The 27,703-nt window shown below is 37.4% G+C and overlaps 1 protein-coding gene across 2 annotated transcripts in view; it reads left to right on the plus strand.

Annotated features, from left to right (window-relative positions):
• LOC127431869 (phosphoribosyltransferase domain-containing protein 1-like) overlaps nt 1-26,012 on the plus strand; it is a 30,294-nt gene extending 4,282 nt beyond the window's left edge. The window contains exons 2-10 of one of the 2 annotated variants that reach the window (XM_051682485.1): nt 3,537-3,587; nt 3,771-3,877; nt 4,763-4,946; nt 11,810-11,875; nt 14,400-14,417; nt 18,177-18,259; nt 18,491-18,537; nt 22,084-22,160; nt 24,673-26,012. In XM_051682485.1, the coding sequence (XP_051538445.1) occupies nt 3,537-3,587; nt 3,771-3,877; nt 4,763-4,946; nt 11,810-11,875; nt 14,400-14,417; nt 18,177-18,259; nt 18,491-18,537; nt 22,084-22,160; nt 24,673-24,720 (681 nt within the window). In that variant the 3' untranslated portion in view covers nt 24,721-26,012. The remainder of the gene's footprint in view (nt 1-3,536; nt 3,588-3,770; nt 3,878-4,762; nt 4,947-11,809; nt 11,876-14,399; nt 14,418-18,176; nt 18,260-18,490; nt 18,538-22,083; nt 22,161-24,672) is intronic. The other variant, XM_051682486.1, reaches the window with a different exon arrangement.
• The last annotated feature ends 1,691 nt before the right edge of the window (nt 26,013-27,703 follow it).

Genomic DNA, 27,703 nt, shown 5'->3' on the forward strand with positions numbered 1-27,703 from the left:
CTTTCTCCAAGCAGAGGATTGCCCACTGGCTCATTGACGCCATAAATATGGCATATCACGCCCAGGACATGCCACCCCAGGTAGGGCTACAAGTCCATTCTACCAGGGGTGTAGTGGCTTCCTTGGCCCTGGCCAGGGGTGCCTCTCTAACAGACATTTGCAGAGCAGTGGTCTGGGCAACACCCAATACCTTTGCAAGGTTCTACCTCCGGGTTGGAACCGGTTGCATCCCAGGTAGTAGCAAGCAATATAAGCGGATAAGCCAGGATAGCCGGCCAGGTGTATCACTTGCACATAGCGCCTTCCACCTCCCTTTGAGCTGAAGATGTGCACCATTAATTCCCAGTAGTGTTCACAAACTTTGTTCCCTGGTTGACTTCCTCCGAGCCCTGTGGCAGTTGAGTTTTTGTAGAGACTCGCTGCCGGCCCAGTACACATGCTAACTAAGAGTCCTGTTCTGGGGTAGGTGCTCCGCATGTGGCAGTTCCCTGTAAGGCTAACCCCATGCGATATATATCTTCCGCTAATTCATTTCCCTGTTGGCAAACTGTGTCTTCCTTGGGCAAAGTCCCTCTGCCCCAGTCTCCATGTTTGTAGTAACTCCTCCCCCGTTGGGTAGGATCTACCTTGAAGACTCTCCACATGGTTGGAAAGACCATGTGACGTATTCTTCCACTTAAATATCCCCCCCTCTCTTTGGGCAAGGTGTGGTCTCCGCGGTGTCTTCCCCTTGGGAGGGACACCCCCCGACTAGACCTGGCAGCCCAGTCAGATAATCCCCCTTCTTTTTTAGGGAGTGGAAAAAGAGAAGGGGAAAAGAGGCCAAGACTGGGTTAAGCCTGTCTCTATCTTTTGGGTAGTCGACTTGTCCCCAAAGGGCCGTTCGACACTCATAACAATGTTGGGGGAGGTTATGTGTCGACCTGGTGTGCTGGCTATGAGGCACAGAGTAGTCTGCCCACCACACACTGCCAGTTCACGTAACACAGTTCAGCCAATTGTGGCGTTTCGTATAGGGACCCCTAGTGGCACTACATCGACACAACGCCGAGTGAGTGACAGATAGGGAACGTCATGGTTACTTGTGTAACCTCCATTCCCTGATGGAGGGAACAAGACGTTGTGTCCCTCCTGCCACAACGCTGAACTACCCGCTGAAATGGCCGGACTTTATATCGGCTCCTCAGCATAAAACCTGAATGAGTGGTTGCATACCAGCTCCTTTTATACCCTTATGTCCGGGGGAGTGGCATGCAAATACCACTCGCCAATTTTTATTGGCCTTTTATCAAAGACCAGAGGTGTCTCAGGCTCAAGGGTGACCCCTAGTGTCACTACATCGACACAATGTCTCATTCCCTCCATCAGGGAAAGGAGGTTACACAAGTAACCATGATGTTTGATCACTTTCTGGTCATTCATTCTGATTTTGTTATTAGTGTCATTACTAGCAACTGCTTAAAACACCATACTACTGCCAACTACACTACATCTTAGCAACAGCTAAAACATCTAAAATGCCTTAGCAACTTCAAAGCAACCCCCTAGCAATTGCTAAAATACTTAGAACACCTTAGCAACCAGATTGTAACACCCAGGCAACCAACCAGAACACCCCAGCAACTGCCACAAACACTCAGAACACCTGACCAAACGCATGGCAACACACTGGCAACAACTTCAGAACACCCTAGCAACTGCATAGCAGCACCCTGTCAACCACCCAGAACACCCCAACAACTGCCACAAACACTCAGAACACCTGAGCAACTGCATGACAATACACTGCCAACTACTTCAGAACACTAGCAACTACTACAACACTCAGAACACCTTAGCAACTACATAGCAACATCCTGGTAACCACCCAGAACACCCTAGCAACTGCTAAAGCACTCAGAACACATCAGCAACCGCATAGCAACAACCTGGCAACCACCCAGAACACCTTAACAATTAATAACAATACTGAGAACACCTCAGCAACCTCATATCAACACCTTGACAACCACCCAGAACACCCTATCAGCTGCTAAAACACTCAGAACACCTTAGCAAACACATTGCAACACCTGGCGACTACCCACAACATCATTGCTACTGCTAACAACACCTTAGCAAATGCAGAGCCAGATGCTGGCACCCACCCAGAGCACCCTTGCAACTGCTAAAACATCTAGAACACCTTAGCAACTGCATAGCAACCCCCTAGCAACTGCTAAAACACTTAGAACACCTTAGCAACCAGATTGCAACACCCAGGCAACCAACCAGAACACCCCAGCAACTGCCACAAACACTCAGAAAACCTGAGCAACCACATGGCAACACACTGGCAACCACTTCAGAACACCCTAGCAACTACTACAACACTCAGAACACCTTAACAACCGCATAGCAACACCCTGGCAACCACCCAGAACACCCCAGCAACTGCAACTTGTAACAACTGCTACAAACACTCAGAACCCCTTAGCAACCATATAACACCATGGTTACCACCCAGGACACCCTAGCAAGTGCTAAAAAAAAAAAACTCAACCATCAGAATGGGGAATCACATTACAGATCAAATCTTTTCCCCATACTGCTGGTTTATGTGAACATAAACTGAAGTTCCTGAACCATATCTGCATGATTTTATGCTGTGCACAGCTGCTACACGATTGGCTGATTAGATAATCGTATTAATAAGTAGGTGTACAGGTGTTTCTAATGGACCCTTTTCTACCTTCTTTAACAACGTAAATGTAGCAAACTTTTTTTATATTTCCAATTCTAAAAATATTTAATGTAAATTTAAAACATTGTACTTTGTATTATATTACCTTTGAATATATAAAAAAATCAGTTGCGATAGCTGCGATAAGGCTTCTAACACAGCTGCTGAGGGAGTGACAGAAAATTTGGCCTGTTTCTCTCTTCTTACTGCTGTTATCCAGCACTGTATATTTTTATCTTCTTTTGCAAAACTGTTTTGCAAATCGTTGATTTTTTTCTTTTGCTGTTGGAGCAAAATTACATTTGCTGTGGTCTCCCATTCACCGCCATTCATGTTTCCTCTGCTATGCGTTTACTTTCGCTCTCCAACCCGGATATATGAAAAGGGTCCATATAGTGGTCTGTGAGTGTATATATAACATATGTCATCTGAGTCAAAATCCAGGGCAGCATTCTCCAGTAATGACTACAGCATGACTTCAGTTAAACATCAAATGTGACTCATATAATATGAATGGTGTTTTGTTCTTTAGTCAATGAGCCTTTCATGAAATCCAGAAGAAATAGTTTTTTAACAAATTGTCCTCATTTCATGCTGAAGCTAGTTTGCTCGTAGTTAAAGACATTCCATTCATTTCATATTAGTGAGAAGAAATGTATTCCATGACCGGTCAAAAAGGAAGTACTGCAATATTTCGATCATTACAAGAAAAACTGTAAACACAGCGTTTAGTGGTGTATAGTGGGTGGGTGCACAAACATCTCCTCCTCTCTCTCAGGAACTATTGCAGTTATTTCTTTCTCTCTCTCTCCAGTATATGACCACTGACATGGCAGATGACCAGAGAAAAGAACCAGGCGTTGTGGTAAATATATTTGACATGGATTTTATTAATTACAACTGCAATTAAATTAAAAAGACAGCTTGTTAAGTTTATGTTTTAAGAACTATTTCCAAAGTATTTGGTCATTTCTGCTTACAGTAAACTGTATTATTAAAGGAACATATATGTTTCCTGTTTTGTTTTTCATTGTTGTTTATTACGTAGATTGATGATGGTTGGCCAGGTTATGATTTAGACCTGTTCAACTATCCTGAGCATTACCATGGTGACCTGGAATGTGTATACATCCCTCATGGTGTTATTATGAACAGGTAAACACACAACTGACACTGATGACCTCTGTAAGTGTCAGTAAGTGCTCTATTTTTAGACAGAGACTATGGTGTGTAATTTGCCTTAAAAATGTTACAAATAAAACATTTGTTTCATTGAGATTAATTAAAAGACAAACTTTTTTTAAGATTAAAGATTATTTCAATATTGCATTAGATATTGCAGTCATTGCACTTTCATATTTCAGCAGATGTAATAATGTTCACAGTTATTATGTTTTATTTAAGTTTTAACTTGATTTCAGGTGTTTCTCCTCAAATTCCTTTGAAGAAATAAAAATAGACACAAATGACACAGTCATTGACATACAGTAAGAGAGCTACTGTGTTAAAAAATAATGTGAATGGCATTACTGGGAGAATTTAATGAGCGAGAGAGAGAGAAAAAAAGAAGTTCATATTGAGATCTCTGACTTTTGATTCCAGACTTTGGTATCTTGTGCACAGTTTGAAACATTGTTCAGATCTCTTGAGTCTCCTTCTCAGGAGAAAGATCTGATGAGCAGGAAACTCAAGCAAAATGTACAGTATCCATCTGCTTTTCATTTAATCTTGTTACTGTCTAGAAGAAAAAAATGAGAAATTCTCTTTCCTATGGGTTGTAACTTAACTTTATGCTTTATAAATGCTATAAAAACATCTGTGATTTCCTCTTGAGTTAGATAATTATATATGAATATACTGTATATTATATGTGAAAACATGCAATATAGAGTGTCCGTTCTCAATTATTTGAGCTTTGTTTGTGTTTCGGTCACAATTATGCACATTCATTTCATGTGACCCTTAAATCAAATTTATGAGGTCACATGACCTCCTCACACACGCACAGTCTGAGTCATTATGAGTTGATGTGATTTGTAGGATTGAGTGTCTGGCTAGAGACATCCTGGAAGACCTCGAACATCAGGACATGATTCTTCTGTGTGTTCTGAAGGGAGGATACAAGTTCTGTTCTGATCTGGTGGAGTCCATCAAAGTTCAGAGTAGCAGCGCCAACAGAATACTGACCACCAGAGTTGAGTTCATCCGCTTCAAGAGCTATCTGGTGAGGAATCATCTGCAACATAATACCCAGATGAGACTGGTAATTTAAACACATCTGATCTGCTTAAAATATCAGATGATTGTAAATGCTCACTGTGATCAGCAGAGGGCGCAAGATTACCTGTGTTAGATTAATAGAAGATTAAAAACTATTTAAAATATGAAAATCTGTCTACTTTTAAAATGTGTTTCAATGGTATGATAGACTTTCTTAGTTTTCCGAGATAATGTATGTGCTAATTTTGTGTTAATAAATGTAACATTTTGAAAAGGAGTCTATGAATCTAGTGAATTATGCTGGGCTGAAACTTCCTGCAGGGGGCGCTGTACACCTCAGAAAACACTCTCAGTTGAAGGTCATTGTTCAAATCTATGAATAAAATGGAGAACCCACAATCTTAAATAATTGGCCGACACCAGATATTTTTACCATCATACCTGACGTAAAGTTTGACGCTGGTTCCGCTTTACACAGATCTTTTGAAGTGTTATAAACAATATGGCTCATGCTCACTGGATATTATCAAATTATGAGAAAACAAACGTAATGGTTTAGCATAGTCGCTGATTTACGTGTGTAACCGTGTGTCTTTGTAATGCTTTTGAAGATTTGAAGATGTACAACTAACATTTGGAAGTCAGATTTATTTTTGCAAAAAGCTTTGTACGGGCAACAGACTACTCCTAGTGATCAATCAAATTAGTCATCAATTAAAAGTTTCCCCAGAAGACCCGCATGGCATTAATATGATTTACGTTTCATTTAGTAGTAAAATACATTTGAGTAAAATACTGCTGTTTATCTAATGATTTGTTGTTTAATCGATCAATCACCTAACAGTTTTACTTCCAAGAAGTCTTCCTTGGTGTGATTTTAAAATGAATCATTAAAAATGAATCGGTTCAAAAGAACGACTCGTTCGCGAATCGGACATCACTAGTTCTAACTCTGTTTGAATCATTTGCTTGCCAGTAGATGGAGCTATTTACACATTTTAGTTCGATAGAGATGCACATTTGCTCAGCTCTGAAATGTGCTTTTAGCTTGAAAAATCCGAAAGCACTGTGAGTACAAAGCCGTTTAGTACACATTAAAATGTACTTTCCAAAGGCAAAAAAAAAAAAAAAAAAAAAAAGCCTAATAGTCAAATTTCATCCCTAAATAAAAAAAAGAAATTATAGAAAGACAAGTTATTATATTTTACTTTAAGAAAATTCAGTCTATTTTAAGACCATTAAGATTTTTTGCATGTTTTTTTTTTTATTAACATTAATATTTTTATTGATTCATAAGTTAACACAAAGAAGAAGAAAAAAAAAACATATATATAATGAATCAATCACTTTTAACATTAAACCCCCACTATAACCCCTTGCCCTACCAATCAAGAGAGGGGGACATCTACAGGAAGAGATTGTAACAGGTAGTTGAATTTTGGAATACAATTCATTTTAATTACATTAACCTTCCCAATCATAGATACATGTAATGAAGCCCACCTGCCCACATCGTTCGAAAATCTTTTTATTAAGGGATCAAAATGAACACAATCTAAATCAGACAAATTTGCTGGGAATAAAATGCCCAAATACTTAATGCCCTGTTTGGGCCACTGGAAGGCACCCGGCTGGAAGGCCGTTACTTGACAGTACGCTGTCAGAGCCAAAGCTTCGTATTTAGACCAATTGACTTTGTATCCTGAGAACTTGGAAAAGGAATTAATAATTCTGTGGAGGCAAGGCAGAGATCTAGTAGGGTCAGAGACAAATAATAAAATAGCATCTGCGTAAAGCAAAAGCTTATGCGCCACACCTCCCGCCATCACCCCTGGAAAATCATCCTCCTTTCATATCGTGACTGCTAATGGTTCCAGGGCAAGACAGAACAATAATGGGGAAAGAGGGCAACCCTGCCGAGTGCCCCTATCCAGAGTAAAATAATCTGAAATTAATCCATTTGTTTGTACCGCTGCTACAGGGTGTCTATAAAGTAACTTAATCCAACCAATAAATGTACTCGCGAACCCATATATTTCCAAAATCTTCCAAAAGATAATCCCATTCTACCATATCAAACGCCTTTTTGGCATCAAGTGAAATGACAGCGACCGGAGACTGGTCATTTGCTACTGACCACATAATATTGATGAAATGACTAATGTTATCAGAAGAGCTATGGCCCCTAATAAACCCCACCTGATCTATATGTATAAGAGATGTCATAACTTTACTTAATCGGTTAGCCAAAATCTAGCTGGATCAGGGAAATTGGACGGTAACTTTTACACTCGCTTGGATCTTTGTCCTTTTTAAGAATCAGACTGATCCGGGCTTGTGTCATGGTTTGGGGAAGCTTTTCATTCTTTAATGATTCTGTATAATCTTCTAACAAATGTGGAGCCAATTCTGTAGCATAAGATCTAAAAAAATTCAGTGGCAAAACCATCTGGCCCCGGAGCCTTGCCTTTAGGTAAGGTCTTAATTACCTCATCAAGCTCCTCCAAGGTTATCTCAGAATCAAGAGAATTTTTTTGCTCAGTTGTCAATTTAGGGAGTTCTAATGGTTCCACAAATTGTCTAATATCCTCATCAGTAGACAAAGACGTGGAACTATAAAGATCAAGATAGAACTCTTTAAAGGCATTATTAATATCAATGGCCGAGGTAAAAATTTCACCACCAGCAGATTTCACTGAGGGAATGGTAGAAAAGATGCTCTCTGCTTTATATATCTAGCCAGAAGCTTCCCTGCTTTGTCCCCCTCAAAGTATGACTGTCTTGCCCTGAATAACCAAAACTCCACTTTCCGTGACAAAATAGTATTATATCTGTATTTCAATCGGGTCAATTCTCTGAGGCCATCAGACGACATTTGGCACTTCAGCTCTGCACTTTTAATATTCTCTTCCAACTCCAACAAGTTCTTGTGCTTTTGATTTTTTGGTAAATGAGGCATACTATACGTTCCGACACCCCTAAGAACTACCTTAAGTGCCTCCCAAGCCATACCCACAGAGATACTGAGAACCAGTTGGTCTCCATATAAACATTGATTTCAGTCTTTAACATTTGTTGGAAATCAGGATTTTGCAAAAGGGATACATTAAAGCGCCAACTATATGATTTATTTTTCTCCGTATGTCTCTAAACTCACCAGGGCGTGATCTGAGACTAAGATGTTTCCAATTGAGCAATCCACAACAGATGAAATGAGGGACTTAGATATAAAAAAAAATCTATTCTAGAATAAATCTTATGGACTGATGAAAAAAATGTATAGTCCCTACCAGATGGGTTCAAAAGTCGCCAAATATCTGCAAGACCAAGATTTTTACACATCCTGTGAAGCATCAGTGTTGCTGTAGGGGGCTTACACACTTTTGCTTTGCTAAGATCAAGGACTGAGTCCATCAAAAGATTGAAGTCTCCTCTCAATATTACATCATGAGGGGTGCCAGCGGCTTGCAACATCCCTTCAAGATCAATAAAAAGCCCTGATCATCAATGTTAGGCGCGTAAATATTAGCCAAAACCAACCTTTGCCGAAGAATTTCTGTAAAAACTGTAATTAAAACTTCTCCCTAATTTATCTTTAATCTGTTTGAGAGATTTGAATTGTAGATGCTTACTTATAAATGTAATGACTCCCCTGCTCTTACTTGAGCCAGCACTGAAGAAAATATGTCCACCCCATATCTTCCCAAATTTTTCAGCTTCCTGCGAGGAAAGATGTGTTTCTTGAGGAAACACTATATCACATTTCTTATGCTTAAGAAAAGAAATAACCTTCCTTCTTTTTATGGGGTGCCCCAACCCATTCACATTCCATGTGGAGAAAGATAACCCACTCATATTAACATTTGACATTTTGATATAATAGACTAAATAAATTGTGTCAAAAACAAGATTAAACAGACCACATGCCAACATTAGTGCAACAATCAAACCCCGAACGCCCACCCAAACCAAACAAACAGAAAAAAGAAAAACATGCACATTAACCCCGTGAACGACAGCACCAACCAGCATCCATCCCTCTAAACTCAAAAGGTCCATGAACACCTACGAAAGCCCCCGTGACAACTTTGCCATCGGATTGCTCAAGTCCGGTGCTTCTGCACAAATTTTTTTAAGGCAAAACTACATAACAGAAAATACTTTGTAAAACAAACCCCAGCCAATAGGAAGAATAAACACAAAGAACATGTAGATTGATTCATAGAACTGTCTTGAAGGTGTGTTCCTCCAAAAAAAACTAATTCCAACCAATATAAAGCCATTCAGTTTCCTCGGACAGACAAACAAGTGTTTAGTGAGCCGACTGTTTATGAGTGCGGCAGATGAAGTAATTATTCCAATGTCCCGCAAAAATACTCCACAAAACAAACTCCAGCCAACAGGAGGCGTAAGCACAAGGAACGAACAGATTCATCCACAACTGTCCCGAAGCAGTTGTGTGGGCATGTACATATTTTGCAGCCATCTCCAGCATCCACTCTCAATCTGGCCGGGAACCCCAGTGCAAAAGCGATTCTGCTTCAATGCAAAAGTTTCTTGAAAGTGTGTTATTCCACAAAACAAACTCCAACCACTTGGCGGAACCAACACAAACGGAAACAGAAATGGCGCCCAGCTTCCTCAGACAATCAAGTGTATGTTCAGCGAGTCTTGTAGCCGGTGCACAAGAGTCATTCACTACTATAGAAACCACAATACTCCACTATATTGAACAGTATGTCCTCTCCAATGTGGAAATTCTAGTAAGAGGTAAGCGCCTTGAGTTTGTGTAATTAATCATTCTGTTGTGTCTAATGCTGAAGTTGTTAGTTTAAAGCTGTTTAAAGCTATTTCCTAGCTTTAGTAGTAATCCGAGTGATCACGTAGTGCTGATGAATGAAAACACTGACTGATGCTGACTCACTTCACATCACCTGAACTGGCTTATATTACACACAAAAATGGTGTTTTGCCGCCACCTGCTGGCTAAAATTAGTAATGTCATAAAAATAAATGTAAAGAGACAGATAGCTCTTAACACATCTGCACTGCTCTTACACTTTAGTTTAGAATGGCATGAACACAAGCGGAGTGTTACACAGTGAAGTGTCCTAGTGCTGATGGTGTGAGACGTCATGGAACGTTTCTCGTCCAATCAGACTCGAGGACCGGAACTAACTGTTTTGTGTGTGTGTGTGTGTGTGTGTGTGTATATATATATATAAATTACAGAGAGTCTCTAATTTCATGAGGACATACATCAGTTATTAAGTCTGTGTATTACTAAATGACAATATAGTGCAAAAAAGTCAAAGAAGAGAAAGAAAGCTTTAAAAACCGGCACAAATTTTCTCTTAAAGGTGCACTCAGTAATTTTTTCCTCATTAAACAAGTTTAACTCCTAAAGACATGAATTGTAATTTTGCAATATATGTAGGAAATCATGACCACTCATATTAAGATAAAGACTCCAGTCATATCAGCAACCTTACATGGAGAGGTTAGAATCACACGACCAGCCGAATACTGCTCGCTTAATCTCAGTAACCGTCCTGTTATTTGACACTTTCACTCATTGATTAAAGTAATCATGGCTGACTGTGAATACTAAATTTCTACAATGGCATCTGAAACTGAAAACTACTGATTTTAAATTATGCTACATCCAAGCCACTAGGTGTCAGTGTAAGTCCAAGATGACACAAAGACAAAAGTTACTGAGTGCACCTTTAATTATACTTTCATTTAATATAAGCGCAAACATGACATTTAGAGCAGAATTCTGTGTTATTTTAGTGCAATACATGTATTAACTGAGCTTCTAATGTGTGTGCTTATAATATCTGTGTTTCTGCATGTTGATATCAGACACACCTGAAGAATTTCTTGAAGTTTTTGTGCATGTACATGTATTCGCTTTTTGAAAATTTTCGCACGATGGTGCTCTGCTGCTGTGTATGTGTGTGTTGATAAAGTGTTTGAAGTGGACAAATCTCAAAACACTATGGACCCTGTTACAGCTGTCTTTAGCATTGTTCCATTTCAAATGGATCGCCAAAATGCATCTTAAAATTAAGATTTTAAATGTATTCACAAACTCGTGCACAGATTATTCATTATAACATTTCAACAAACATGAAAATACTGCTCTCGTCCATTTATTGCGCTGATTTGCACAGAAAGAAGAAAAACTGTTGAAATAATTAATTAGACAGTGGGTAGGGAGATCTGTGTGATATTTTATAATCATTTTTTGTCTCCTGCTTCATCTTGCACTCTCTCTATATTTCATTGGCTGTTGCTCTTTGTCACCTCTCGCTCATCGGGACACCTGACGACTTGTTGTCCAGATTATTTTTGGTCATGCAATCTGAGACTTCTTGTCTCAGACCAGTCACCAACTTAAAAACATCAAAGGAGCATGGTTAAGTCATGTAGTGTGCGCTAGGCTTAAGCCGTGTTCTCTGGTAGAATCACAGGTGTGAAACTGTTTTCTCTTAATCTCTTGAATGGCAGTTTTTCGTTTACATGACAAACCCTTCACAGTCTGGTGTTTTGCTGTGAAACACTTCACTCCATCAACCAGTGGCCCCACTTCCTGTCTGAGCACTGACCCCAAAACCCCCATCTCAAGCACTGAAGAGCCACCTTTTCACAGAAGATTAACTGACCTCGAGCAGAAAATGCAAAACGATTGTCTCACAGACAAAAGCAGCTTGTGTCTGACTGGTGTAGGGATTGCATGCGATTGTGTCTGCAGTGCTTATTTCTACAGAGACTGTAAAATCATACAGTATATACTGACAGGCTCTCAGTAGGGGGCTTTAAACACTCTGTCTTGTGTTTTCCACTATGTTTGTTTTACAGAATGACCAGTCCACTGAAGATCTGCATATTATTGGACCAGAGGATTTGTCCATGCTGAAAGGGAAGGTAAAGTCTAGTCTTTCCATAATTATTAGTCAGAGGAATGCATTAATATGGACTGTGTCCTTTATTATTGATGCTGTTTGCTAAAGAAATCATCACTATTACATTTGCCCATAATTAGGGTTAGAGTTTGATGTATTAAACTTTGCCACGCAACTCAATCCACACTGTTTGTGGCATGAATGATACCTAAAATCATGCAAGGTTAGATGTGTAAAAAATGGGGAAAGGGGGGAATCACAGGCTTACCCTGAAGGAGGGTCCCAAACCATATCTACAGGGACAACATTATGATAGATACTTGGAGGTGAATATATCACAAAACAGCCATCTAGAAACCACCCAGAACACCACAGCAACACCCTGGCAACCACCCTGAACAAACTTGCAACTGCTAAAAAGACTCAAAACACCTTAGCAACTGCATAGAAACACCATGGAGGCAGGGTGTTTTCACCACAAAACTATTTAGCAACCACCCAGAACACCTTAGCAACACCATAATCACCCAGAACACACTAGCAACTGCTAAAACACAGAACATCTTCACAACCACATAGCAACACCCTAACAACCACCCATAATTCCCTAGCAACTGCTAAAAACACTCATAACATCTTAGGAACCACGTGGCAACAACCTGGCAATTACCCAGAACAACCATCCAGAACACCATAGCAACTGCTAAAAACACTCAGAACACCTTAGCAACAGCATATAAACACCCTGGCAACCATCCAGAACACCCAAGCAACTGCTAAAAACACTCAGAGCACCTTAGCAACCACACAGAACACCCTAGCAACCCATAAAACACTCAGAACACCTTAGAAACTGTATAGCAACACCCTGGTAACCACCCTAAAAACCCTAGCAACTACTAAAAACACCAGAACACCTTACTGTTGCAACTGCATTAGAACAGACCTTTCCATAACTATTAGTCAGAGGAATGCATTAATATGCACTGTGTCCTTTATTATTAGTGCTGTTTGCTTAAGCATTCGTCACTATTACAGTTGCTCATACTTTGGGTTAGAGATGTGAAGTATTAAACTTTGCCCTTTAACTCAATCCACACCGTTTGTGCTATGCACATGAATGATAACACAATGGCAACCATCCATAACACCCTAGCAACACCTTAACAACCATCTAGAACACCCAAGCAACCCCTAAAAACACTCAGAACACCTTAGAAACTGCATAGCAACACCCTGAAAACCATACAGAATACCCTAGTGCTGTGGCTGTCATTTGTTATACTTTTGGAGTTTCAGATTCTCTTCCAGATTAGTTCTGTTGAACTGTTTTAACTTCTCTCGTAACATCCAAAGTTTGAAGGAAACAGTTCATTAACTCTCACTAAAAAGAATGTAAAGCCAGACCTAATTTTCTACCAAGTCAGGTGTATTAACTTTTACAGATTATTAGCACACACACTCACACACACATAGCCGAGAACAGCTCTTTCAGAGTTGTGTAACAATTTCTCCTGTAGCGTCTCATGTCTGATTGCAATGGGTTCATAATTACACAGTATAATGGGGTCAAATGTATTGATTGTGTATCTTTATAGAGAAATCTTGGTCTGGGTCTGGAGTGGTCCAGCACAAGATCATTTAAATGGGTTAGCGTGCTTTGTAAGTGTTTAGTGAGAAAAGGCATATCAAGTTAAGTGAGTTGGAAACTAGGGCTGTTGGTCATATGTTTGGGGTTTTCAGAAACAACAAGCCACATCATTGTATTGCCCTGAGTTACTTTATGAGACCTTGTTACACTGAGAGATTTCTGTAATGCCAGGAATTTTATGTTTTTCCTTCTGCAGTATATAAAAATTATCAACATGCATGAATTAATTTGTAAATGTAATTTGTCAGTGTATAAATGCAATAATAATATAATGCATAAGATCATATTATGGACTGGAGTATAGTCTGTCCTTTTATAAACAATTATTTGTCATGACATTTTTAAAAGCACAGGTTTAGACCGGGGTGCTCAGCGGTAATATTATTATTTATTATCATAATAAATATTATGTTTTGCCAATAATATTGTTTGATTCATTTTCCCCTAAATAGAAATCCAAATGAAAGTTCAATTTCCTAAGCCCCCATATGACCCATATGAAGTTTTTATGATTTGAAATAATACATTTACATTATATTTATGCATTTGGCAGACACTTTTATCCAAAGCAAGTGTTTTCAAGGTATATATTTGATCAGTAGTAATACATTTCAAATATAATACAAAATAAATGACAGTGTTCAAGCTTGTGGCATTTCTTTAACAAAGATCTCTCTGCACAAAAGAGAAAGTTTCAGACCCTGCCAGACAATGAGTAGTGTGCTTTTCCATGGCAACAGTTATCCTGCAAAATATTACATTTAACGAGAACAGGGTGTGGTAATCATTTTGTGATGATAAACCCCAGACTGTCTCTCGGTGTTTCTGCTGTTATTGGAAATCTTGCATTCTCTAAATTATGAAACCTTCTCTCTGTTTTTCCCCATGAACACAGAATGTCTTGATTGTGGAGGTAAGGAACACATGTTTTTATTATGGGTTTAACAAAGTATGCTGGCAAATTAACAAGATGTTGAAGTTTTATCACAAGAGAGAAAGACTTGAATGCCAGTATATCTGTTTTGTTTTATTTTGTTTATTATGATGATTTCCCATGGCACATGTGCAGGGATAGTCTGGCATTTTTCTGGAAAACAAAAAAGTGGAAAGGTATTTTCCTTTCAGATAACATTTTGCTTCAGACATTTGTCAGTGTGAAGTCATCCTCGTAGATTGCTCCATCACATGTGCTGTTGATTTGATTATTTCTTTCCCATAACCTGTAACTGTTTGTTAACTGATAACTCTCATTCAAAGTACTTTTCATTACTTTTTTTATTTAAAGTGATGTAAATTTGTAATATTTTACATTTATAAACAGTGTGATGTACAATTTGCTCATTTGTTATTATTCATCCTCTAAAACATTAGTTCTGTTCAAAACCCCAGTGAACTGCCTACCTAGGCAGCATTTTTAGGCATCATAGGTTTGCTGCAGATGCAAAGGCTGTTGCCAACAGTAAGCAATGAAATAATGCTCATTTGGGACAAATTCTTAAGGCAGAATCAGAAGAAAACAAGGGAGGGGGTCCAGGAAAATCCAACCTTTTGTTTTCATTCAAACATTAGAAAGTATCAGTAAAATCAATGAATAGTATCAATACAAATAGTTCCATTTATTTAACCCTTAACTGCATACCTCGCAACCCAAGCTCAGTCACGTATTTCCAATGATACCTCAGGCCTTTAGTGACCCAGAAACTCATTCCACCCCCTTTACCTCCTCCATTTTTTGGAGTTATCCCCCCACCTCTTTAATTTTCCTCAGCCTTTCTCTTATGAATAGTGCAACAATAAAAACATTAAAAAAGAAAATAAAAATTGCAAAATTGATAAAGATATATTTCAAATATATTAAAAATAACATTTTCTAATTGCTTAAAGGGGTGGTTTACCCACAAATAAAAAATTCTCTCATTTACTCACCCTCATGCCATCCCAGATGTGTATGACTTTCTCTCTTCTGCTGAACACAAATGTAGAAGAATAAAAAGAAGAATATTTCAGCTCTGTGGGTCCATACAATGCAAGTGATCAGGCATTTGAAGCTCCATAAAGGATATAAAGTCAGCATAAACATAATCCATAAGACTCCAGTGGTTTTATCATTGTCTTCTGAAGAGATCCAGTTGTTTTTTTGGTGAGAACAGACCAAAATATATCTCCTTTTTCACTTTAAATCTTGTCATTGCAGTCTCTAGGCATGATCATGATTTCAAGCTCGATAACACTTCCTATAGCGCCATCTAGCACTCTGCGCATGTGTCAAGAAGTTTATATAGAAGTGTCATCAAGCTTGAAATCATGATCGTGCCTAGAGACTGCAATGACAAGCTCTACAGTGAAAAATTAGTTACAGTTTCTGTTCTCACCCAAAACAACTGAATCGATTCAGAGGAATTGATTAAACCACTGGAGTTGTGTAGGGTCGTTACTGCTCGTTGCACAATAGTCTTTGTCTCTTCAGACATATTTATCAACACAACTTTGGTAAAGTGTGAGCAGCAAGGTAAATTAAAGGGGGTCGCACACCAGACGCGTCTGGCAGACGACATGGCGCATTTGAAACAATTATTTATTTTTTACAAAGATATGCACACACCACCAACATTCAGCATCAACATTCTGAAGTGCCACGGAATGCAACTTGCATAGTTTTCCATTAAATTCGACCCAAATCATTATCAAAGGACAAAGATTATTTACTCACAGCTTTACAGCCATCACTGGATGATATACTGTGTATATGTATCTTTCATAGAGCCTATTTTCGGTTACAAGTATGTTGTTTTGTGGTTTGACAGCTTGAATGAAAGACCTATATAGTGCTAGAGAAATTGCATAATAAACATCACCATTTCTAATCATTCAGTTTGTGCAGTTTCACCAGTTTCATACACTAATCTGCAAACTCATCAATGTCACTTTGTTCATTCTTGAAGTACAAAAAGCTTCATAACTTTGGACTAACATCTCCTGCGCTGCTTCAGCTTGTCCTGTTTGTGTGGTGTGTGTGTGTGTGTGTGTAGAGAGAGAGTGTGAGATACATGCTATATCACCCTCTTGTGGTCTCCCAACGCTATTATGCCAGACTGTTAAACAGAGGCCAATTGAGACAATTGGAAAGCATGCAAATTGGGCTTCTTATTTAAATGTCGGCTAATTTTAATATATAGATGCTTCAAAAATATATAGATCAATAATCGATATATATCGATATTTTCTGACATCCCTAGTACACATACATATTATACATGCTATTTTTTACTCAAGGTGCCACTGTTGTTTCAGTGATTGACTTGATTTACATTTGATATTGCTAATTGTCGAAGAAATAGCATGGAAGTAAACTATTGCAAGTACAATACATGAACAATAAGATATGGCTATTGCCATTTGGGTGTGCTAATGAAATTCTGTAAGTTGTATGTCTATTTAGACTCAGTAAGTGCCTGAGAAAATTAATGTGTGTAGTTTATGTGTAGCTTGTGTGTTATGTGTAGCCAGAGACTATGTAGCCCGAGACGGAGCACTTGGATTAAAATGAATGGGAGAAATTGGAACGCCCAATAGGGCAGATGTAGAAATAGCCAATCACCTTTTTAATACATACATCAGCCAGCGTGAGAAAATGCATGTGCATTAGCTGGACCAGCCTGAATTTTTTTTTGTTTTTTTAGCACGATCTGAGCAAAAGAAGCACAATTTATGATACCAGTGTTGTCAGATTTTACTGCTGATTTGAAATTTGTTATTTGATCGTAATCTTGACTAGCAATTTTGGAGATTTAAGTCTTTTCCTCATTCAAGTAAGTAGGAGCTGTACTTGAATGTCACTTGTATCCATTGAATATAACTGCCTGGGTGCGTTCCAAAGATGGATGCAAAGTGGACTGACTTGCCTTGAAAGAGATTTTGGTGTAGCTCAGTATGTGTTTGACAGCCATTTGTGGCTATAATTCGTTTAAACATTTCATTGATATATATAAAAATAAAACATCAAAATATAACAATGTATTGCAGTCTATTATTTTCTAATTGTCTTGAAAATGCTTTGAGAATTTTATGTGACAAGTACTATATGTGTGGTGTGCACGTGTGACCGTTAAGAGCAGTTCAAATCACTGATAAGGTTACGTGATGGTTAGGTTGCTCCCTGGTTTTTCTGTGTGTTATGTCTCATACAAAGCTGAGTGTTCTAGCGTTTCAGAGCCTGTACAGATGCGTTTGGCGCACTACAATGCTTTGTGATACCCTTTAGTACAATCAGATCCAGGCGCATGAGTACACAACACAACACGCACAGTCCAGCAGTACTGATGACGGAATTTGTGTAACATGTGTGAGATGTAGGGACATGCTGAAAACAGAAGTATACTTTAGCCTTAGGCCACATCCACACTAATCCATTTAAATTTGAAAAAGTAATCATTTGTGCTTATGGAGAGCATTATAGAAGCTCTGTTTTTAGTGGAGGAAATGTGGATGAGAGGTGTAAAAGTAGCCAAATCAATGCGTTTCCAATCGAAACTGTGGAAGTGTGGACGTGGCCTTATTATACTGACAGTAGACAGCAAGGCAGCTCACTAGAGTTCGGACAGATACATTGTCTCATATCTTACAAACAAAAATGTGTTTTATTGAAATATTATGTGCATCCATTTCCTCACAGGCAATAGTGGACACTGGAAAGACCATGAGAGCACTTCAACAGCATGTGGAGTCTTTCCAGCCCAAACTGGTTAAAGTTGCTGGGTGAGAGCAAAGAGGGAATTACATTATTGAGGAAAAACCCTGTCTCCTGTACTGCCACCTTCTGTGTGTGGCATAAAATACTTTTGTGTTGTGTTTGTGGCTGAAGTCTGAGATGGGCAAAGCTAAAAGTAATTCACTGGTATTTTTGTAGTTTTAAATGGGATTTTATGGAGGTGTGAAGAGGGTTTGAAGAGGATTTGTTTAGTAATGTTAATGTGTCTCTTCACTCAGGCTGCTGGTGAAGAGGCTTCCTCATGGGGCGGCAACACTCCCAGACTGTAAGTACTCAAGTGTGCTGAAACACTACTCTGAAAAGGGCTCTGTTCCAAAACCTGATGAGCTGCCTACTTAGAGAGCATTGTATAGCCAGAAACATACATTATATAATTATCCAAATGCAGACAGGAACACTTGGCCAACACAGGATGCTACTGAACAAACCTACTCTTGCTGGTATCTCTTCACATCATATTATTTGGGTCCAAACTGCGGTCCGATTGCATCATCAATGTGAGTACAAGCAGCAGCTGTTTACCACTGTAACAACTCGAGAAGACGTAAGCTTCGCTGTGTAAAGTTTACATGCACAGAATGACACTTGCATTTGTTTGCCATGGATGCATTGAATGTGCAAAGATGTGAAGTATGTGGGATGGCCTTTGAAGGAGATTTATTTGACAGACAAGCAGGTATGAGAAATGCATTATACCATAATAATTGTGATTAAATTATATGGCATCAAAACCGTTCACTTCCACGATTTAGGATGATTGCGGTCATATCAGCAGCGCACTGTACCAGAGTTCACATGAAACTTACCCCAGACAACCTTTTCAAGCAGACTGTCTGCGAGTGCGATGTGAACAGCCAACTAAAAAGCCCCCTAAACTGGATGTGTTTTTATTCAGGTGTGTTGCTAAAAAATATTCACTTTTACATTTATGCATTTGGCAGATGCTTTTATCCAAAGCAACTTACAGTGCATTCAAGGTATACATTGAATCAGTTTGCGTGTTCCCTGGGAATCGAACCCATGATCTTGGAATTGCTAGTGCCATGCTCTACCAACTGAGCTTCAAGAACTCTATATATTGATATATAAGAGTTATATAAAAGATATATATCAATATACTAACATGATCATCAAGATTCTCTTCAAACTGTCAAACCTCAAACTCCGCCATGGAGTTGACCTGAAAGAGAAAACTGACTGTATAAGTAGACATACTGTAAGTAGTTTACAATAATGTCAGCACCCCTTCAGGCAACGCTGAGAATGCAACTCGTACTTGTGTTGTTTTATGAATTGCGGTCAAACACATTTTGGAACCAAATCAGACTTGGGTAGTTAGAAGGAAGAGATGTATTTATGGAGAAGTCAATCACATCGCAACAAGCTCAATTAAAAAATCCATCCAAGATGGCAGACGAAGCTAGAGAAATGTGGATTTTCATAGTGATATTTAAATTTCATTCAGTAACGAAAAGTATTGATAAAAATAGTTTCATCTATTAAACAAATTGTGTTTGTTATGGATTTTAATGCGTATTATAGTATTGCATTGTTGGCTAAAGCCAAGCATACACTACACGACTTGCAGCTGGCGCCCTGCGACTTACAGTCAGGTTTTTCGTAGTGCTGGTATGAACACTTTACTGACTGTAGTGTATCAAATACACAACCATTCGTCCCTGATTGAGACCATGTTTACACTGGTATTAAGATGCATTTTGGGTGATCTGACCACAAATGTATAAGCGAGACATCACCGTTACACCTGGTTGTCTCTTTTGACTATTTGTGTTTGGATTTTGAGGAGAGAGTCTCTGATTTCATGAGGACATCCATTAGTCATTACGTCTGTGTTTTACTGAACGATAATAAAGCGCAAAAAAGTAAAAGACGAGAGAGAAAGCAGTTTCTCTTAATATTCCCAAACATGATGTTTAGAGCAGAATTCTGAGTTATTTTACTGCAGTACCTGTAACTGGGCTTCTAGTGTGTGCTGCTAATATCTGTGTCCCTATTGTACATGTTCATGCATTTGCTTTTTTTAAATTTTCAGATCATATGCTTATTTCCATTTAAATCTGCACGCAACCGGCATAAAACCGGCCGTTTCAGCTGCCCTTAGCATCATCCCGTTTCTAACCAATCACCAAAAATGCATCTTAAAATTAAGATAACGAAATTCATTCACAAACTTGTGTAATTTATTCTTGATAACGTCAAAAACATGAAAGAACGGCTCTCGCCGTTTTTGCATTTTATTGGCACCATTTGCAAAGGGAAAAAAATAACAAAAACAGCTACCCAATACCTGGCTATGGCCATACTTCTTTCAACAAACACAAAGAATGGCTCGCACACATTTTTACGCAAAGGAAAAAATTTAAAATAGAATAGCTGGAAATAAAAAAGACAGCATGTAGGGAGATGTGGATGGTTTCATTTTTGTCGTCTCCTGCTACCCAAATCTTGCTCTCCTCTTTCAACAAACATGAAAGAATAGCTCACACCCATTTTGCTATTTGCAAAAGGAAACATTTAAGAAAAACAGTTGAAAACAATACAGACAGAGGATAGGGAGATGTGGGTGAATTTTAATTTTATTATATTCTAATAATTTTTTGTCTTCTGCTTCCTAATAACTTGCCCTCCTCTTGCTCTCTCTCTCTGTTTCATTGGCTGTGGCTCATTGTCAGTCTCTTGCTCGTTGGGACAGTGCGCACACCTCACGACAAGACGTCTAGATATCAAGCAGTTTTGAAAACTGTCGCAACGTCTGGGACTTGTCTCAGCCTGTTGCAGACATTTCGTCGTGAGATCCGAGACTTCTCATCACAGACCATTCGACTCAAAACATCAAAGAGACGAGCTTGAGTCACGCAGTGTACACTAGACTTAAGAAATGAGACTATAAGGACTGGGTTTGAATACAGATTTCCTGATTCCAAAAAAAAAAAAAAAAAAAAAGAAAACACACACACAAAAAAAACCTGAAACTTTTAAACTGTTTTGTTTTTTTTTATGTAAAAATTCCATGTATTCCTTCAATAAATATGTCTTGAAATTTCATATATTTCATATACAGTATACTGTATATATTGTTACATGTTTATTGCTTACATGCATAATGATTTGTAGAACAAGTGCAGAAATGGTCTCTGTAAGAATAACGTCAGTTCAGCGAGTGTCTCACAGAAGTAAGCGGTATTACCGAGAGTGTTGAATAGCTTTTTTACTACATCCGTGTTGTGTGTAATTAGACTTAAATGTCTATTAATGTTGTTTTTAATCAACAACAGACTTTAAATCACAGAAAGTGTATTAAATGAGACATTATTCAATGACAAATGGATTTTGTGGATCTCATCTTTGGACACATATTACACGGAACAAGCCAAAGCAAAGTCAGTGAAATGCAGTGAAAAGATCTCATTGCTGTTGAACTTCTTCGCCATTATAGAGAAGAGTAACAGATCAATCTTGGGATTTAAGAATCAATATTGTACAATATTGGGATATTTTTACCCAGTCCTAGAGACTATCAGGTGTTTCATGTGAGGAGTGCTATTTGTGTAGTGTGTGGGGTTGCTGCCTATGAAGAGTGTTTCAGTTACTCAAGTATGAGGTTTAATTTCAGATAAGATTCTGCTTTAGAAGTTAGCTGTCTAGTTTTCTAAGTTTTGGAACATCCATTGGCAGCAATGGAAGAAAGTGTATCATCAACCAAACACTGTTTACTAATGGGATGGACTGATTATATTATAAGTGCTATGATTTGTGTGATGTGTTGGTTTATTTGTCCTTCTCTCTGCAGATGTTGGATTTGTCATTCCCAATCGTTTTGTGGTGGGTTACGCTCTGGACTACAATGAGTACTTCAGAGACCTCAATGTAAGAGTTTACATCATGTCTTTTTTCATTCAGTTAACTTTCACAGACATTGATTACTGATGAGAGACCAAATTAACAAAAAAGTACCAAAGAGTACCATGATATCACCATCTTTCTTTTTGGACATGGTACCATTGGTCAGTGTTCATTTTCACACAGCTTTTTATTTTTGCCATAATTTTAGTCTTTTGGCAAAAATGTCTGTTAAATATAGTCAGTATTTTATCATGTCATACTATATTCATTCAATTTTGTCAGTTTTACTCTAAATTACTAAAATGGCACATAAGTTTAGTCGACAATAAATACATATGATAATCTGCAAAATGACAAAAACATGTATCAAACTGTAACAGACCACAAAAAATATTCAAAGATTTTGAAAAATATAGGTCTATAAACAGGGTTGGGGAGTAACAGAATACGTATTCAAAATACAAAATATAAGTAACTGTATTCCACTACAGTTACAATTTAAATAATTGGTAATTAGAATACAGTTACATTGAAAAAGTATTTTGATTACCGAAGAGATTACTTTGCATTTTATTGTCATTTGTTTCATTTAATATTTAGTCCTTTCAGATGGAAAACATTTATACATATAAATGATGTGATCCGATGAGTGTTTGAACAGCCATGATACACTTACTTATGATGTGTTACATTCATAAGGGCAGACAGAGGGTGCTTTCACACTGTTATGAGTGAAAAGGTGGATATGATGTTATACGTTCAGAGGATGATGTTGCTCTGTACACTTTTGTGGGGTTTTGATGTAAGTTTGGAGCAGTAGAAATAGTTAACCTTGTGTAAACTGACGTGAACATTTTGCTCTATGCATTATGCTAAGCTAAAATGCTATTTCTAGCCCTTTTACATGCGCCTATTATCATGCATGAATAAAAAAAAATTATATTAAGGAAATCCACTTTAGATTATAATTTTTTTTCTCTCTCTCTCTCTTGTAAGATCATTAAAATTAGGGCAGGGGGGCCTGGGTGGCTCATCGAGTATTGACGCTGACTACCACCCCTGGAGTCGTGAGTTCGAATCCAGGGTGTGCTGAGTGACTCCAGCCAGGTCTCCAACCAAATTGGCCCGGTTGCTAGGGAGAGTAGAGTCACATGGGGTAACCTCCTCATGGTTGCAATTAGTGGTTCTCACTCTCAATGGGGCATGTGGTAAGTTGTGCGTGGATCGCGGAGAGTAGCATGAGCCTCCACATGCTGTGAGTCTCCGCGGTGTTGTGCACAATGAGCCACGTGATAAGATGCGTGGATTGACTGTCTCATAAGCGAAGGTAATTGAGACTTGTCCTCCTCCACTCTGATTGAGGTGAGTAACCGCACCACCACGAGGACCTACTAAGTAGTGGGAACTGGGCATTCCAAATTGGGAGAAATGGGTATAAAAAAAATAATAATAATAAATAAATAAATTAGGGCAAAGAATTTTTATATTGTTTTCCTGTAAAAATATCTAAAAATCCTTAAAACAAGATACATTTACTGTGTTTTATAAGCAACTGTGCATTTAGTTTTTTTTTTTTTTTTTCAGGGAATTTATTCTTAATAAAAGTGTATTTTGTCTTTTTTTACTGTACAGATTTTTTTCACTTATTACCTTTTTTAATAGTCAAAATATACTATGTAATTGAGTAATCTAACAGAATACGTTACAAATTACATTGTACTGTGTATTTTGTAATCTGTAGTGGAACACATTTTAAAAGTAACCCTCCCAACCCTGACTATAAACTACTTAAAATAAATATGTTTAATATGTAAGATTCTTATACCATGTACCGTCACTATATTTATTTGTTTTTGTTTGAAGGTATCATTTTTTCATTTCTGAATGTACTTAAGGTGAAGGTAGTTTAGCAGAAGTGTTTACCTGCAGCACTGCCATATCAACCTCAGTAAACAAATGACTGCAAATGAGCCAACATGTTTGACACAATATTAAAATAAAACAGCCAGAACAAACACTGCAAACAGCACATTGCAGTAAATATTTAATATTGAATTATAAGGATTATGGGGATTTTATGTTGAACCTAATACATCTTCTTTGTGTTTCACAGAGTAAAGAAAGTCATACATGTTTGGAATTATATGAGGGTGAATAAATTATTATTGGGTGAATTATTCCTTTTACTAAAGCAATACACTAAACAAAAAATGGACAAAAGTTTATAGCTGCAGGAAAAGAGCTGCCCCACCCCACAGCAGCAGACCGTTGGACAACATTACACTGTATAACAGATGAATCCACAGTCATGTGAACCTGCAGCACGAGTCTGTGTCCAAATGAAATCTGACATGCAAATACGATATTCATCTTTCCTAGAAAACTCTAATCAGCATCACACATCAAGCCTTAATGTGATGGAGAACATATATCTGTCACACAGCAGACAAGCAGAAGCATACAGATTACACAGACTTTATTTTCAGCTTTATTTATCACTTAGAGACTCACATAAGCGATGTCTTTCCTTTCACAGCACATCTGCGTCATCAGTGAGACAGGCAAACTGAAATATAAAGTGTGAGAAAACTCCTTTCAAGTGGAATGGACAGTTATATGACCGTAAAAGATGTACACCCCATTCTGACTTCAGATTCTGCAGCTGACATGCTGAATAATTTTTGAAATATTATATTATGGGTTTTGTATGTATTGGGTAAAGTTGGAGGGCAATACTAACGTGATATGATGCAAAAAAACAGACTTACTGTGTTCAATATGATATATCTTTTTTTTTAGTCCTTCCTCCTGGGAGCCAGCAATTCATTTGATTTTGTGAATTTCTCTGAGGCCATACATGCCACAGTTTTAAGTCTCAGTGCATCTTAAGCTGTTCTGCTCACGTTACACAACAATCGTTCTTGTCATCAGACATGTTGTTGTTGTATAGTGCACATACTACATGACAGAGTAGACAAGGTGCACAAATGACCTCTTAAAGGTCTTTGGCCAAGAGGTATCTCTGACCAAGAGCAAAAATATAAATAAAATAAATAATAATGTTTCAAATACACATGAGAAACAGACAGTAGTTCACAGGAAATTAACAGTTGGATGGTTTAAGTCAGAGTTAGATTTTTTTTGTTTATTTTCTTATTTTTATTTGTAAATTTTTGAGTAATTTCACCTCTATGAAAACATGTTGTATCTTTATGTAAAAGTAAATTTTGTACTTGGGTCATTGACAAGTAAGATTTATAAAATCTATAACAAGGTTATAAAAACCAGAAATCTTTTACAAATCTAGTTTAAAACACACGTCAAGTTGGTAATATTTGTTTTCAAGTTGATTTCATCCAGTTTTTGAAAACATTTATAGCATTTTCTATAAAATAAATAAATAAATAAATAAAAATACATATGTAAAGTGGTGTAACCATCAAGTAAAGGTATTAAAATACCTGTAATTTTACCTTAATACTAACCATAACTGAAGTTTTCAAACATATTTTTCAAGGTAATTTGTTTTTTTTATATATGAATTTTTGAGTTGCAAATATCAATAAATGTTCTTAGGGTTACTTTATTTGACCTGAACAAAATATGCCTTTACATAAAAATCTAAAAACAATTGTGATATAATTATTATTATTTGTAAAAAAAATTTTTTGTTTTTTTTCTCATTACAACAAAATTACTACCTGCATGATGGTTATTCCACCTGAATTTTATTTGGTGGACAAAAGCTTTTCAAGTATTAAAAATATTTTTAAAACAGAATTGTTTGACTGATTTTTATTATCATTTAAATACAAATAATGATCATTTAAAAAAATAATAATAAAATATTTAATAAACTACTTAAGCCAACATTTCTTCTTCTTCTTCTTCTTCTTCTTCTTCTTCTTCTTCTTCTTCTTATTATTATTATTATTATTATTATCAGAGTTTCAGACTCTCCGGAAAGATTCAAGACTTAACCTTTTTTTATTTATATATCAAAATGAACTAAGAATTTGAAAATATTTACATCATAGTCAAAGTGTATTCAAGTACTTGTGTGAATTTTTTTTATAATGTATTTTTTAATAACTTAATAGATCCAGACAAATAAAATGTATAATTTGCATTTGATTGAAATTGATATTCTTGTACATTCTTGTAGCCTATATAACCATCTCAGGAGGACTTTAATGAGTTTTAAAGCAGAGTACGATTTTCTTTTAAAAGAAAGACATCTTTTTTTATGTCCTTTGACAATAGAACTTACATGTTCTCACTTTTTGGGGAGATATCACAGTTGAATAGGGTAAAAAATTGCAATATTCCAATGAAAAATTTGATATTCCTATAAAGATATTAGTCTTATATATTAATAGTTTTTGTATTACAGATTGCCCCAAAACATGTTAGTGTATTTTACTTTTTATTGCTGGATCCCTGGAGGATAAAACATGTATATGCATACTATATAAAGGGGGATTATATTAAAGACCATCTAAACAGCCTTGAATAAAGATGATTTATGGAGAATTTCTACTGAAACGTTGGATGGTGCTGTGATCCCAGAGTCTGTTCTGAGGTTTGACCTCTTTCTCAGTGCATATCTAGCAGATGAAACCAACATACATGTTTGATTTACTTTACAACCTGCTGTGGTAAGCTCACATCTCAGACAAGCAATGAACACACTGGAAATTTACTGTTAACACTCATCTCAAAGCTGATGTTCCTTGAAAATCCAGAAAAAACTCATTTCAGCTCACCTGCTTTGGATCTGCAGTCTTAAGGACAATATGCTTGAAAAGACTGGCTTCTGAGAGCTAGTAATAAAAGCGCAAGAAACAGACAACTAACATCTCCAAGAACGTTAAATATCACAAAAGGAAATATTACAAGGATTCTGTATAAACATAAAATTATAATTATAATTTGACAAGCCAAGCATCACTATTACTATTGCTCTCGCTTTGGGTTAGGGGAAGAAAAACACAACCCACTTTCTTGTCTTTGTGAGAGATCCATGAGTCTGGTTCTGATACTGTCCTGCATGCTTAGTTTAAAGTGTGGAGTGAGAGCAGTTTGTGCCTCACACAGAGCTTTCCATGAGTCAGTATGGGCACCGACTGGGCACAAACCCACCATCTGCAATCAGTTACTGCACCTCATGACTGGAGAATGGAATGCAATTACACTTTATTTCATTATATCAGTCAGTTGGTCAGAACAATGCATGATGATAAAGTGCATGATTATTACTATTCTTTAACTGAATAACTGACATAATAAACAACAGTAGGGTTTCAAGCTGTCTGTCTGTATTAGAAGTTAATTGAGCATATTCCAAACTTTGCAATAGCAAAACCACAAAAGCAAGAGTTATTTTGGAACAGTTTTTTTGACAGAGCAGAAATAAACAAAGATAGCTGGCTACATATTTGACTTTTAATGGGAATGACAACCAGGCTGTGAAGGATAGACTTACATCTCTTCAATGGCACGCACTGTATAAAGCTGTAAAAAGCTCCTAGATCACATCTGTTTTTCCACAACTCATGTTGTCTGGA

This window comes from Myxocyprinus asiaticus, chromosome 41, assembly GCF_019703515.2.
Source record: "Myxocyprinus asiaticus isolate MX2 ecotype Aquarium Trade chromosome 41, UBuf_Myxa_2, whole genome shotgun sequence".
In the NCBI taxonomy this organism is placed as follows: Eukaryota; Metazoa; Chordata; class Actinopteri; order Cypriniformes; family Catostomidae; genus Myxocyprinus; species Myxocyprinus asiaticus.